Source organism: Grampus griseus (genome assembly GCF_964374135.1).
Source record: "Grampus griseus genome assembly, chromosome: 5".
NCBI classification, from domain to species: Eukaryota; Metazoa; Chordata; class Mammalia; order Artiodactyla; family Delphinidae; genus Grampus; species Grampus griseus.
In genome coordinates this window covers 77,113,062-77,129,338 of record NC_138998.1, presented here as the reverse complement: position 1 = coordinate 77,129,338, position 16,277 = coordinate 77,113,062, and the positions used below count along the sequence as shown (strand labels likewise).

Sequence of the window (16,277 nt, the reverse complement as noted above, 5' to 3'; positions counted from 1 at the left end):
CATTTTATTATTTTGATGCACTGTTTTACATCTTCATGTTTATCCTTTTGCTATTCATTGTAGTTTCATCACGTTCAAATTTTTTTATCTTTATTTTTAAAATTTATGTACTGGCTTTTTAAAGTGATTTGCTTTCCAACTGTGATTTTCTCTTTCCTATAGATTCTTGCTTCTTTTCTGTTTACATAAGTCCTTTCAATAGTTCTTTTGGGTTACATGTAGTATTGCTGTATTCCTTTAGTTTTTGCTTATCTGAGAAATTCTTTATCTCTCCTTCTAGTCTAAATGCTAATCTTGCTGGATAGAGTATCCTAGGTTGCAGGTTTTTCCCTTCTAGGGCTTTGAATATATCTTGCCACTCCCCTCTGGTCTGTGTTTCTGTAGAGAAATCAGATGATAGCCTTATGGGGGTTCCCTTGTAACTGACTCTTTGTTTTTCTCTTGCTGCCTTTAGAATCCTCTCTTTAACTATAACTTTTGCCATTTTAATTATAATATATCTTGGTGTAGGTCTATTTGGGTTCATTTTTTTGGGGACCCTCTGTACTTCTTGTACCTAGATATAATTTCCTTCTTTAGATTTGGGAAGTTTTCAGCCAATTTATTTGTAACTTCTTCAAACACATTTTCAATCCTCTTTTCTCTTTCTTCTCCTTCTGGGATCCCTATTAAGTGTAAATTTGTTTGCTTTATATTATCCCATAGGTCTTGTATGTTGCTTTCACTTTGTTTGTTTTTTTTTTCATTTGTCTTTCTGTCTGTTGGTCTGACTGGGTGATTTCCATTCTAATCTTCCAGATCACTTATTCGTTCTTCTGAATTATGTAGTTTGGTATTTATTGCTTTAGCTCAGCAAATTAGTTTTCTAATTTTAATTGGCTCCTCTTTATAGTTTCTAGTTCCTTGTTACAGTGGTCTGCATTTCTATTAATAGCCTTTCTTAATTCCTTCAGTATTTTTATTACATCCTTTTTGAACTCAGGATCTGGTAGACTGGAGAGATCTGTTTAATTGTTTTTTCATTCAGGGGATTTCTCTTGTTCTTTTAATTGGAAGTGGTTCCTCTGATTCTTCATTTTATATTTCTGTGACTCTACGAATTTAGGAGAAACAGTTATCTACTGTGGTCTTGAAGGGCTGTTTTTATGTGGGACCCTCCCTGTCTAGCCTGTGTGAGTCTAATATTTTTGGTTAGAGGGCTGTTTTTAGTATGGATGCCTTCCTTGGCTTTCCTCAGTGTGTGCTGCCTGTTATCCTCTTGATGTGGGGTGTGGCTGGTGTTGGGGTGATCAGAGCCTGCACTGGATGTTGAGCGGGGCCTCCGTTTTGCTCTGTGGTTTACACAGCCCTGTTGCGGGTAGGGTCTGTTCCCCAACTGTTGGAGTAGAAGCTTCCTGATCCGTTTCTAAGCTGTGGTGTGAGGTAGGTGGGACTAAAACACTTCCACTGGAAGAAGAGCCACTGAGTGTTCCTCCATAGGAGCTGTCTATTGGGAAGTGCGCTCTGTGGTCTAGCCCATTACCTGTTGTGTGGGCTCACAAAGTATACTGTTGTTGGCACTGCCCTTGGCCCTGCCTCAGCCTTGAGAATGCAAGCAATCAGCCCAGATGTCTCTCAGGCGCTGTGCTCACCAGTCCACCAGCATAGATATGCTGGCACAGATCCACTGAAATCAAGCACTGGGACCAGCCGAGACTTATGGAGTCAACCCACACCTCGACCCTGCCTCTGTGTGTTCTGGAAGCTGCTAATGCTGGATCCACCCAGCCACAGGAGTACCAGTAGTCTGCTCGAATGTTCCGTAGGCACTGAGCTTACAAAGGAGATGATGGCATAAAACCTCAAAAGCCACCAGGACACTGCTCAAATTTCAGCCCCGCTTCGAAAGTTGTGCGGTTCCTGGGGATCAGCACAGATTTCAGCCTTGCCTCTGAGTGTGGACAGCCCATGGTGCTTGTGTACTCCCAGAGCTCACAGAGGCAGAGCTGTGCCCACTGCAAGCATGTTTTGGTGGGGCTCCACCCTTCCCTTCTTGCACACACTAACAATGAGGCTTCAATGGGAGACTTGGGCTCTGTCCTGCGTACCCCCAGTTGCAGCCTAAGGCACACTCCAGCCCCTTCAGGCTGAAATAGGTAATTATGTTCCATCTTTTGTGTGTGTGTGTAAGTCTTTTATCTCTGTCTGTCTCTTTTCTGGTCAGTTTAGCTAAAGGATTGTCAATTTTCTTGATCTCTTTAGAGAATCAAATTTTAGTTTAATTGATTTTCTATATTTTTCTCTTTTCTATGTCATTAATTTCTGCTCAAACCTTTATTATCTCTTTCTTTCTTTTTGCTTCAGCTTCAGGTTGTTCTTTTATTCTGTGACTTAAGGTGAATGGTTAGGTTAGTGATTTCATATATTCTTTTTTAATATAGCTGCTCGTAGGTATAAATTTCCCTCTCTGCTCTGCTTAGGCTTCATCTCAGAAGTTTTGATGTGTTGTATTTTACATTGTTCTACAATTGTTGAACGATGTTGTGAACACTGTTCATTGTATGAATGGCATTGTAGCATACACTGTTCTACAATATTCTTGTTTTTTTCTTTCACCCATTTGTTATTTAGTCAAGGGTATATATTATATATATATGTGTGTGTGTGTGTGTGTATATATATATATATATATATATATATACAAACTCACATATGTATAAAATTTGTTACATTAGCCTTTCTGCTTCTGATTTGTGGTTCTCTTCCTTTGTTCTTGTGGACTCAGGTTGCCATTTGGTGTCATTTTCTTCCTCCAGTGTAACCTTGTTCCCATACACCTTCTTTGTGTTATTATTTTCAAATATATTATATATCCCATATTACAATTATATACATATTACTTTCTACATTGCTTTTTTAACCAGTTAAGATTGGAGAGGAAATATGCAATTATACTGTCCTTTATAATTATCTACGTTAATTACTTTTCCTTGTAATCTTTTTTTTTGTGTGTAGATTCATATTACTCTCTTTCAGCCTGAAGAACTTAAGTATTTTTTGAAAGGGAGCTCTGCTAGCAACACATTCTGTCAGTTTTTGTTATCTGGAAACATCTTTATTTCACCTCCATTTTTTTTTTTTTTTTTTGCGGTACGCGGGCCTCTCACTGTTGTGGCCTCTCCAGTTGCGGAGCACAGGCTCCGGACGCGCAGGCTCAGCGGCCATGGCTCACGGGCCCAGCCACTCCGCGGCATGCGGGATCTTCCTGGACCGGGGCACGAACCCGTGTCCCTTGCATCGGCAGGCGGACTCTCAACAACTCCGCCACCAGGGAAGCCCTCACCTCCATTTTTGAAAGATAATTTTGATGAACTTTGATTCTTGGTTAACAGGGTTGTTGTTTTTTTTCCCAGTACATTAAGTATGTCATTCCACTACCTTTTGGCTTCATTGTCTTTGGTAAGAAAGTCAGCTATTAATCTTATTGGGGCTCCCTTGTATACAATGAATCATTTTCCTCTTGCTGCTTTCAATATATATTTTTTTGATTTTAGCATTTTTACCTTGATGTGTCTGGGAGTAGGTTTCTTTGATTTTATCCTACATGGAGTTTATTGAGGTTCTTAGATGTATAAATAATGCTTTTCAAAAAATTTAGAACATTTTCAACCAATATTTCTGAGTGTTTTTCTCCTCCTTTCTCTCCTTTCCTTCCAGTACTCTCAAGATGCACATGTTGGTGTGATTAATAGTATCCCACTTTTCTTTGAGACTGTTCACTTTTCTTCAGTTTTTCCTGCACAGTTGTGATTATCTTCTCCTTGTTTTCCATTATCAGTATCTTACATCCTCAAAATTTCTTTATTAAATAAATCCATATTAATATTTCTGAGGCATTGCTTACACATATTATTTCCCAACTTGAAAGCTTCCAGTGACTCTCCCTTGTCTATACTGCAAATCAGTTTTATAGATTGCCATTGTATGGCTCATCATACCTCATCAGCCTTTTTGTACTCTTCTTCTACATTAATCTTTTAATCTGCCCAATTTGGCTTATCCATTATTCTCTCAACATACTAGGCACATTCTGCCTTCATGTCTTTTCTTATGCTCTCCTAGCCAACTTCTATCTTTTAATGTTTAATCTAGCTTCTAGGAAGTCTTCTGTGAAAATCTAGGTAAGTCTGTTGTAAAAGGAAGCCACAGTTTTATTCTCAACTCCTACAACACTTCATGTCTATCACTTGTTTATGGTACCGCGTGTTGTCATTTTCAAAAATTGTTTTGTTCAGTTTAGTAAATTTTAAGCTTTTTGGTAGTTAGTTATTTCTTTGCATCTTCCCACTTAATACAGTACTCTGAACATAAGGAAAAGCAATAAATGCAGTTGTTGATAATGTTTTATGCAACATGACATTTAAGCATATTTCAATTACTGACAGGCAATGAATATAATCAAAACAGAAAAGCTTTACCCCCAAATTAATTATTAGAGTTGGAAATTGAAGTAAAACATTAATTAATTAAACAATTACTCTTTTCTACTAAAATCAGTGCATGATAGTGGTGTTTATTGATTGAAAAATAGTAGTTGGTCCCATATATATAAACAACTGCAAATATACTGTTTTGGTCAACTAATGGTTTGGCGATTATTAGAGAAGCTCTGGATAGAAAAAACATCAACTGAGAAGAATGGGTCTCTTTGCTGACTCTGTCATTTCCTTCAGTTCTCTCTATTTCCATTCATTATCAAAACTAGTAATCACCAACCAGATGTTCCTCACCTCTAAGACCACTGTTCAGAGTGAGTCCCTGAGCCAAAGTTGTCTCTTTGTAATGATCTATATTTAATATCAGCAATTGTTTTTCATATATAATACAGTTAATGTCAGCACTTCTTTTTCACATATAATATAGATACTTTTAATCCTATTTTACAATGTGAATGATACTGACCAGTATTTTATTATTGGGTTGCCTCTTTAGTTGACATAAAAGAAAGAGAAGGCAATTTCAGAAAGCATGCCATGGAGCAGATAAGGTGTATTCTATGCTGATAGCCCGTTAAGCAAATTGGATAAAATTGTCCTGACATCCTAGTTGGATTTGGCTTTGCCATTCTGAAATTTTAACTTATATGCATGTAAACATCTATCTACATAATAGGTTTCTGTGTCTATAAACAGCTATGGCAATACAAGAATAAATAGGGTACTTATTAAAATAACAAACAAACATATCTTGAAAAACAGATGAATTTTATCAAAATGAGATGTAGAATTATAAGTAAAATCATAACTAGAAAGATAAGTATGTTATAGGCAGAAGCAGCTTTATTTCCATTTTCAACTCTTCTTGATCTTTCATTTAGACTCTTATGGAGTCTAAACAACATAATCCTTCCCTTATAAGAAACTATTATTTTTGTTTTATGCAAATAGAGGACATCATTAAAATTTTAAAAAATCATGAAATACCATCAGTGTTCATTGTCTAATGGACTTTCCTTTAAATAAATTTGATGAAAATGCAAAGATTTTCATAAGTTTTAAATGGCAAATCTTTCTGCATAAGAAAGGGATTTGCTTGTTTTATAGGTAAAATTTTCAGCCTAGTATGGATTTTCATTATACATTTCATTATGCAGATAAGTATGTATGTGTATGTCTTCAATTCTGAAGTTGTTTATCTTGAAACTTAAATAATTAAGATAACTTTATATGATACTATATTTATACATGGAGAATGTGAAGCAATACAAATATGTTTACAAATAACTTTATTGTTTATATAACAGTCAATTATTAGGGTTCAACAAATTGTTTATAAATTTAACAAATATGTTAGGATGCGTAGAAATGTGTTTATTGTATTATGAAAAACACATAATTACATTTAAAAATATTCCTTTAATTAAGCTTTTAAAATTCTCATGGGTTAGTAGAATTTAAATCATATTTAATAAAGTCCTTTTTCTTTCTTTAGGAAAAACTCAAAGAGAAGGAAGAAAATCTGAATCTTGCAAACCAATTCTTAAAGTAGAATACAAAACCTGTAGAAACAGGTATGCATTTTTACTTTGAGAGTTATGGGAAAATATGTAAGAAACAGAGACAAGAAATTCAGATAACCTTTAATGTTTATATATTGTTTAAAGTTTTACATAATTATATTAACTGGCTGAATCTTCTTCATTGATAATAACAGATTTCTTATTGTTCAAGTGGCAAATGTATTATGTCAACGTTATTATAAATAGCAAATCAGTTATTTTAAAATTTATATGAATATTCAGATGAGTATTATATACATTAATTTTAACAATATAGGGCTTTTGGGCCATGCAATTACAAGCAGCAGTCATTCAACATTATTAAACAGCAGAAGCTATGTACCTGTTGGTATTACACATGAATTAAATACATAACCAAGTCTCTGTACTTTAGGATCTTACATTCTGAAGTTGGAAAGACTATAGTTAGTTGTGAAGGTAAACATTTATGTATATTGCCATAATACAATAGTGCTAAATTTTAAGATACAGAAAATTAAATAAAAAATAATATTTAATAGAAATTTATCTTGTATATACAGCAGCCATATCCTATGCATCAGCAATGTTTATACTTACAGTAATTATTAGTGGCAATACTCTCATCCAGAATTACCATAATTACAAATCTTGCCTAGACCTTAGTTTTATTTTAAGTCTAAATTGGATAATTCTACTTTATATTACTTAAATGTTCACACTAGAATATTTTCCTGTTGTCATAGGTGCATTTAATGTTTGCTTATAGCTGCTCTTCTCAAGGTATAGTAGATAGATGGATCAATACCTCTTTAGTTCAGCCTAATGTTACTATGTATAACTAGTAAAAATCATCATGATTTTATTACTATTGTAACTAAAGTATTAAAACACTTAAAATTTAATCATTATGGATGAAAATATTTTACATATATTCTTTTCCTTCTTAAATCAGTGTTTATAACTTAAACTTTGCTTGAGTCTTCAGGCTCAATGTTATTTACATCCATTGTTATACAGTGTCACACTTAAAGGACTATTGAAGCAGTTGACCACTTCACACTTATTAACTGTTCCTAGCAGCTTGTGGTTTCTTTTTTTTCTTTTCTTTTCATGTATGTATTTGTTTTTGAAAGTTTTCCTCTATCCTTCAGTTTTGGGCTTTTGGGACTTCTAATTTCCATTGTGTTTATCCACTAGTATCTAGTCTTTTATTTGCTATAGACTAAGAAATTTGAAACCCTAGTTTGTAAAATGAGAATGAAGAGGTTCATGTGAAGGCGTGAGAGGTTTTTCCCTGATAAAGTACATGATCCATGGACTTTATGACATGTATTTTGTTATATATAAATGTATTTTTTATGAGGTGCTCAACAATATGTAGCTTAACTCAATTAAAACAAAATGTATTAAGTTATTACTGCATAATGTGCATTGAGCAATTTGTTTGGCACACTAAAATAGAAATTACCGCCTGCTTTTGAACCTGTTATGGTCTAGTACCAGAAGTAAGCCCATAAACTCGTGGTTTCTATACAACATGTAAGGTGCTTTTATAGAGACATGCTATGAGAGCACAGCAAAAGGACAGCTAACCTTGCCTAAAGGGAGTAGGGAGGACAACAGTGAAGAGAGAAATCACTGAAATTCATCTTAGGAAAGGAGATGCCTGAGATGGGATTTAAGGGATGGAAGATAGGATGGTGCCAGATGAAGGGAGAAAAGGGTAAACATGAAGAAAATGTACTTCAGAAATCAAGAATTCAAGGCAAGGCAGTTTAAAATAATGATTAAGATCATTGCGGCACTATTTACAATAGCTAGGACATGGAAGCAACCTAAATGTCCATCAACAGATGAATGGATAAAGAAGATATGGCACATAAATACAATGGAATATTACTCAGCCATAAAAAGGAATGAAATTGAGTTATTTGTAATGAGATGGATGGACCTAGAGCCTGGCATACAGAGTGAAGTAAGTCAGAAAGAGAAAAACAAATACCGTGTGCTAACGCACATATATGGAATCTAAAAAAATAAATTAGAGCATTTTCCCTTTTTTAGCTTACAACACAAATATTTATATGAAAATATTAAGACAGAACTTTAAATAAAAAGTAGTGAAGGCATTTTATATGTAGGTTTTGATGGAAACTTTTTAAAAGGGTTTTTTGTTGTTACTACATAGCCAGCATAAGATTAGCAAATGTCCCTTTGATAATGTTTGGTATTATGTATGATACAAAATGGAAAAGAAAGGGAAATTTTATGGAGTGAGTTCTAGAAACAAGTAGATTCTTCAGTTTAGTAGATGGATAGAAGTGAATTATTTAGAGAAACATGTTCTCAAGGAATTTGGTACAATAAAAGTGTCTAGTTCCTTTAAAAAAATTTTGGAGAGTATTTTCAGTTTGGTCTTATTGAAAAATACTTCATATCAACACACATTTTCTTTTATATACATATACTAGAGATACAGATATTTGAGAAAAGGAAAATGAAAACTTTTGGAGATATTTCATAGCTATGATATTTTATGGTCATTTCAGCCCCACTCTATTATCTAACTGTAACCTGCAGTTAACAGAAATGAAAAAATTTGTTCGAAGTTAGTTTTACAAGCTAAATAGAACTGGCTGACCCTAGGTAAAGTTGAGAAGAAGGTCACATTTACTTTTGGTGAATCATTTTCCCGTTATATATTCGTTTTCTCCATCTGTTTGTCATAACCCTTTCCCACAGAAACTCTATTATGTAGACTTTTCATGTTACCTTCTACCATTCTGGGCTTGCCACTGTCACATTTCATTTCATGTTGAAATTTGCCTCTATTTCTTAGTGATTTGGGGTCCCACATGCCTACTGGTTAATATGATAAAGTAACATAGCCTAATATTCTAATAGTAGTAATTTAGAGTTTGGTAACCAACTAATATATGTGAAGATGTTCTGTTGAGTCAGTCAGCATCTTCCCCTCTCACCAACCTCACTGCCTTTCCCCCATCTCACCTCAACATCTTTAGATTGATTCATTAGTAATTTTAATGGTGAGAATATACATCCAGAAAAAAGGAAATGGTAGAATAGTAAATTGTTGGGTGAGATATTTGGGGCCAGGAAAGGCTTTTACTCTCTGTCAAATTATTGTATATAATCCCTACTAAGCCCATTCCTTTTTGCCTCAATACTGTGAGATTGTGTCATTTTAAAGAACTCAGTCTCATTAACTTTTTTTCCTCTGTAGTGAACCATTCATAATATTTTCTGGTGGGCTGTCCTATGACAAAGCTTGCAGAAGACCAAGTTTAACCATCATGCATGGAAAAGCAATTACAGTGCTTGAAATGGATCATCCTATTGTTGAATTTCTAACTTTATGTGAAACACCCTATCCAAATGGTAAGTAACTAAAATGAAACTATTAATGTTGAAAAATCATTTTTGAAATGATAAGTTCCTAACAAAATTAAGCTTAAATATTTTTAGTTTTAGCAGCTGATATCGACTGTGATACAACACGGTGAGCTACAGGTGCTGGAGCAGGTTCTGCAGCTGTACCTACTTGAGAAAATGGAAGTAAGACAGATGTAGTGCAACAGTGCTGGAGTTTCAGGTTCTAATATCAGGTAAGTGCTTTAAACTTTGATAAGGATGGTGGAAGCTGAGCTGGGAGGGTCCACTCAGGGTCCGGGGTGAAATCACTTGGAGAAACTGAGGTCTCCTAATAGCCTTTCCTAGGCCAGCTCCACCCATCCCAATCCTGTGCCAATCAAAGTTAAAGCACTTACCTGATATCAGTGATCTGTAACTCTGGTGGTGCTGCATCTGTTTCACATCTGGCTTTGCTTCAGATGCAACTGTAGCACCTGTGATTACTCTAGGATTGCTGATGTATGGTTAGTGATTTATTCCAATTTTGAAAATAATTAGAAGAGCCTTTGGGAGGAGAGGTGCTTATGTATTTTTATTATCCCAAATATAAAGACTTCGTAAACATAAAAAAACAGTCTAAACTTATATGCAAACTGTATAATGGAATCTAATGATGAAATATTTTAATAATGGAATCTAAAAATGGAGAAGGGTGAAATATAAAAAGGGAAATATGAGTTTATGATTACAAAAGGTAGTATGTATATATATATATTACTACATTTTCAAGAGGGAACATAGATGTAGGGAAAGGAGCACTGTACTTGGAGACAGAGTATTTGGGCTTATGATTTAGCTCTGTCACTTACTAGCTATGTGACCTTGGACAAGTCACTTCATATTTACAAGTTTGATTAATCATTTGAAGAAAGAATATAATATTGATACCACATGATTACTGGAAGGCCAAAGGGAATATACCTTATAAACTATGAAGATAAACAGCTATTAGTTTTATTATAAATGTATTCATTGTTTTAAATTATTGAGTTTCATATTTAAAAACTGAAATAAAGTGATATAAAATAACAATCAGTGTGGCACTTTATTCCCAGAGTTTCCAGGGGCAGACAAATTACTTGTGTTGTAAATTAACCAACAAATATTTATTGGATGCTTCTATGGCCTCAGTATGACAAGAACTTGTTGAGAATATGGATGAAGTATGAAACTGATCTCTGATGTCAAATCAGAAAATCTGGCCACATGAGGAAGATAATTATGACTTAAGTTTAAAAAACATAATGGCTTAATTAAGCGCTGAGTTATACGAATCAGAGTTTAAATAATGTACCAATTTATAGGCTAGTCAGGTAGTCGATGACTGAAATATTCATGCAAAGCTTCATGGAACAAGTAGGATTTAGATAGGGCTTGAAGAATGACTTGGGCCTTGAAAATAATATTGAGTAAAGGTTTTAGAAATTGTGAGGTTTTGCTAGAGTGAGATCAATTCAGAGAAAAATTTGAAAGCCTTTTGTAGGTATTTGGAAATAGGGAACTACAGAGGAATTTTGAGGAAATATTAAGTGAAAGAAAGCAATGTTCTAGTGTGTGGGTTTGAAGACAGAGACCCTGAAATCTAAAACTTCAGATTCCAACTGGGAGGCTTTTGTGGTAGTGTACATTAAAATGGTCAAGATCTGAAACAGAGTGCTGCTTGTAGGAATGGAAGATGAAAACCCATTGAATTTGGTCAACAACTGGATTAGGGAGTGATATGAGAGATGAGTCAAAGACAACATTTTAGGAATAGTGGTTTCATATGAAGTAATAAGAGTTCTTGGAAAGAGAGAAAAATAAGTTTGAGTCAGTAGAGTTGTTTAGAGAGCAGAAAAGGAGAGGGAAAAGGTCTTTAATATTTATTTTTGAGTCATCAGAATATAGATGCTCTTTGGAGTTGTGAGAATGAATGATAAAGGAACAAAGAAAGAAAGAAAGAACAGAGGACCAAAAGCTGAGCTTAGGAAAATGCCTTCTACTAAGGAGCCTCAAGAAAAAAGGTGTGCATACCAGTAATAGAAACTGAAAATGTGCGGTTGCCAAGATCAAACACTATAGGTATATGTGTATATACATTTGTGCACATCAGTAGAGATGTTAGGACAGTTTCTAATAATGTTAAACAAATTATAAATGTACTGTAACCAAGCCTAATCACTTCCAAGCCACATATATTACTTTGCTTTTCAGAGAAGTGGTAATGAGGATGGAACTTTTTACTTACTAGGAGCTGGGAGAAATAGTTTAACTTTACTCAGTAAAATATAAGTGTATTTTATTAACTATTTCTGATTAAAACAATAGTACATGAAAATGCCAGAAAAGAACCCTACAATACACAACAGTATATAGTGAAAACTTTCTCACTGCCCTTCCAGGGGCAACCACTATTACTAAGTTTCTTATGTATTCTCCCCAAATAATGTATGCATATATGCATTATCTTTTTTATACAAATGACAGCATACTCTATATGTTGTTCTGTATCACACTTTTTTCACTTAACAGTATACAGTATTTTGATTATGATTCCATATTAGTAAATATGGAACTTTAATCTCCTTTATAGCCACATAATGATAAGTGTTATGCATATGTTAAACAAAATACACTTATTAACAGTTTTTAATATTGCTGAATCATTTGTGACATCTGACAATTCAGCCTATTTCTCAAAGAACACAAATGCCTAATCCTCTTATCTCAGGGGGCATTGCCCAGAGTAACTAACCAACTATACTCCGAATTTGTCAGTTTTGCATCTATATTTAATTGTATCTGGTCTTCTACAAGTGTCATAAATAATGCATTTCTCTTCAGAGAAGTAGTATTTATGATAGAGCTTTTCCATCTTGTTGGGGGCTAGGGTTAAAAGGCTGAGCCTGCTCAAAAACAACCAATCTAATAAAAAAAGTAATACAGTTGGCATATATTGAGTACTTACTATAAGCCAGCCTTTGCATCAAACATTTTTATATACATCTAATCTTTATTAACAGTCTAAGGTAGTATTATTTTGCCATTTCAATGGGTAGAGAAATTGAAAATCAAAGAAGTTAACTAATTTGCTTAGGATCAAACTGTTAATAAATAATAGACACAAATTGAACCTAACACTGATTCCACAAGAAATCTTTTTATTCAGTGGTTACCACAGCACACCAAGTACTTCTACAAACGTGAAACTTTTGCTACCAGTTTTTATTATTTGAAAAGAAACAATAATCTAAAACAGGTGTTATTACCTAAAATAAAAATTTATTTAAGACTTTTGCTCATTCATGCCAATGTCTCAGCTGTTTTATTTTTGTAGCCATTGCTTCCCAACCAGTGATTTTCCTAGAGAGGGATGAGAAGACAAAGAGGAAACTAGTAGTATTCTTCAAACTGAAAAACAAACAAAAAAATCCCCAAACCCCAAAACGTTTTGAAATAATGTTGAAAACTTAAAACAGCTCTAAGAGATAAGGGAGAAGAGGGGAAATGCCTCAGTTTGAAAAAGTTTGAGTAGGAAATAGTTTGAGGACTGTATACTGTTGTATAAATATGCACCCAAACAAGGTCAGACTCCTCAGTTTTTGTTCTTTTGTGTTTTTTTGATTCTAGTTTTTCTCTCATAGCTTGTGACTTAAAAAATAAATATGAATAGGTTCTGTAGCTTCTCAGGACTGGAAGGACTGTGAAGGCCATCTATTTTAATTTACCATTCAAGACTTGAATACTCTTGAATACAAAATTCCTGCCAAGTGATTGTTGAGTTTAGGATTAAATACCTCTTAAACTAGCCAGTAGAAACTGCTGGTATAATGAAAACAGCATGCATTAAAGTTTCAGGTCTATAACTTACTAGTTTTGTAACCTTGTGCCAATCTCATAACCTCTTTGGACTCCAGTTTTCTTTATGAAATGAAAAAATGATGATACATGCTCTAGCTACTGAGAATCAAATACCATGTATGTAAAATGTTTTTGTAAATACTTTTTTCCTTAAATTGAGCTAACACTGTAACTGTGGCTTTCCTTTATTAGTCCTTTATTACAGATGGAAAGCAATGTCTTCCTTGACCACTATAACTAAATTAGTGTTCCCCCACCAACCAGAAGTCATTTCTTATACTATTACCCTTGTTATTTTTTTCATAGTTCACTTTACTTTCTGAATTAATCTTATTTGTTTACTTGTTCATTGTTTGTATGTACCCCTAGATTGTAAACTTTATTAGAACAAAGACCTTGTCATTCTTATTCCCCATATATCCTTTGTTCTTAAGACAGTTTCTGAAACATCTTGAAGGAAGGAAGGGAGGATGGAGAAAGGGAGAAAGGAAGGGTTGAATTTTAAGAACTTGAAAATCCTAGGCTATCCTCAGACTCTGATTTTTTGGGATATATACTCCTGGGCACATAGTAGGAAGTCTTTAAGTACCTGTTAAATCACATTGAATTGAAAGTAATTTTTTTAGTATAAGGAGTGTTGCTCTCATAGGGAGGTGAATATGTATCACAACTGAGAGAAGCAGAACTGTTTCCTTAGTATATCTCCTGTAGGCATGAAATCAGATCTGAAATGGAAGGTTATGGAAGACTAAGATAAATGTGAGATGGAGGTGACAGACTCACTCTCTTCAAATAATCTACTACTATCATGATTATTGAGATAATATTTAACTCTATGCTATGCAACTTCTCATTTTTTCCTTGTTTCCTATAATGGTCTTAAACATTGTTTGAGAAACACAACATATATATATATTTTTTGAGTCCCACGTTTTTCTTTTTCTCTTTTTTTTAAACATCTTTATTGGAGTATAATTGCTTTACAATGGACAACATATATTTTTAAAAAGTGCTCTTTGTTACTTCTTATTTTAGCTCATACTTTGGTCTTCTCAAATCATTTAAATAACATTTATACAGGAGATAAAGGAAATACAAGTTTGTTGATTTTATAAAATGTTAAATATGAAAACTTTTCCATTTTTCTTTTCTACTTGTAGAATTTCAAGAACCCTATGCCGTTGCTGTACTTCTGGAGAAAGATCTCATTGTAGTTGATCTGACACAAAGCAAGTAAGTTGTCCATGTACGGATTAACACTATTTTAGACTCTATTTATTGCAATTAAAATATAGGAGGACATTATAGATAATTGGCATTAGAATTCTTTAGATGGTAAATATTCTTTATGTGTAATATTGTTTTGCTAGAATTATAAAAATGTAATTTGGTTCAATAATGAAAACTAAACCAGGAGAGTTTAGGGGACACTGAGAATATTGTAAGATATTTTAAAGGCAACACCTAATGTTTAAAAAGATGCCTTTGGGGACTCCAAACACATAAAATGGATCACATTTCTGCTATTTCCCTAAGCAAAAAACAATTGTTACAAAAATTACATAATGTACTGTTTGTCCATCTGCTCTATTGACTAAAGAAAAATGGCACATGATAAAAGTATTATTGAACTACTGTGGCAGACGATACAGAAGATCAGAATCTCGAGGCAAGAGATGATAGATGCCTTCTTTTACTTTCTTTTCTTTTTCATTATGTTGTGGGCAGTAGAAACAAATATTAAATATTGCTGTTAGAGTGGTGCTCTCCACTACTTTACATGTACAGTAAAAGTAGACTTGAAACTGATGAACACTGTCTTCCTGCTACATATTTTCATTATCAATGATGATAGGCATGAAGCTCATTTTCCCTCATTCTTTGTTCTAGACTCACTGATCATTTTTTAGCCCGTTATATTTGCAGAGCTTTTGTACATTCTCTCTTCTCTGCATGAAATAATCTTCCATTCCTTTTTCTCCTTACTAACATCTATAAGAATCTCAACTCAGATATCGTTTCCTCATTAAAGAAAATCTTTCATTATCTGTATAATTTGGTCAAATATCCTATTAAGGGCTGTCTTAGATCCATGTTCCTATCCTTCATAGCTTTGACACAGATGAAATTTTCCATTTGTTATTGTTTTAAAGATTGTCTCCCTACTAGACTGTAGGCCTCATGAAGGACAGGTTTTGTCTCCACATGAAGTAGGTTCTTAATAAATTTTTGTTGGATGAAGTACAGTCTGAGTTTTACTCTCAGTGTAGTTTGTGAATGTAAGAGCCAAAGTTCTTCTTTGTGATAATTTGCATCACATAGTATTTCAATATTTTGAAAGGGAATAGGGTTGGTCCATAATATCACCATAACTGAATTCTGCCTAGCTGCTGTATTTATCAGCATAAAACCTGATTAAGTTTTGTGTACGAGTGTGGATTTATGCCTCTTTCTCTAAGTTCTAATATAGGTTTTATTAAAATATACTTTTCTGATCTCACTGGTAGTCACCTCTTCCTTCTGTGCCATATTTGTTGGTTCCTCATACCTTGTCTAATTGTCTAACATCCTCCAAGGCCCACTATACTTTGTCTTTAATACTCACATTCTTTAGCATATACATTTATTCTTTTTAAAACATTTTTATTGTGGTAAAATACATATAACATAAAAGTTACTATTTTTATACACTAATTCTTATGCTTTTCATTACCTTATATAAATATGTGAATTGACGTTTTGTTTGCACGTTTTTATCTAATATTTTGCCTTCTTCAGCACCATGTTTTAAAATCTATGTGACATTCCTATTTTGTTGTCTATTACAAGAAGTTTAATGTGGAAAAACTGAACATGTTCTCTTTCCCTCCAAATAGTTACTTTTAGCCATGTTTAATGTTAACAATTAAATTGCAGCTTTGTACTCATTTTTCAAATTAATTTATTCCTTCCTTCCTTCTTTTCCAGTTAATCCTCTACATGAAAG

General features: G+C 33.7%; 1 protein-coding gene across 4 annotated transcripts in view; it reads left to right on the top strand.

Annotated features, from left to right (window-relative positions):
• Nucleotides 1–16,277, top strand: part of STXBP5L (syntaxin binding protein 5L) — a gene marked incomplete at both ends in the record, with an annotated part of 357,252 nt that overhangs the window by 174,958 nt on the left and 166,017 nt on the right. For all 4 annotated transcript variants that reach the window (XM_082655376.1, XM_082655374.1, XM_082655375.1 and 1 more), the window contains 3 exons: nucleotides 5,971–6,049; nucleotides 9,264–9,418; nucleotides 14,452–14,524. In XM_082655376.1, coding sequence (XP_082511502.1) covers nucleotides 5,971–6,049; nucleotides 9,264–9,418; nucleotides 14,452–14,524 — 307 coding nt within the window. The remainder of the gene's footprint in view (nucleotides 1–5,970; nucleotides 6,050–9,263; nucleotides 9,419–14,451; nucleotides 14,525–16,277) is intronic.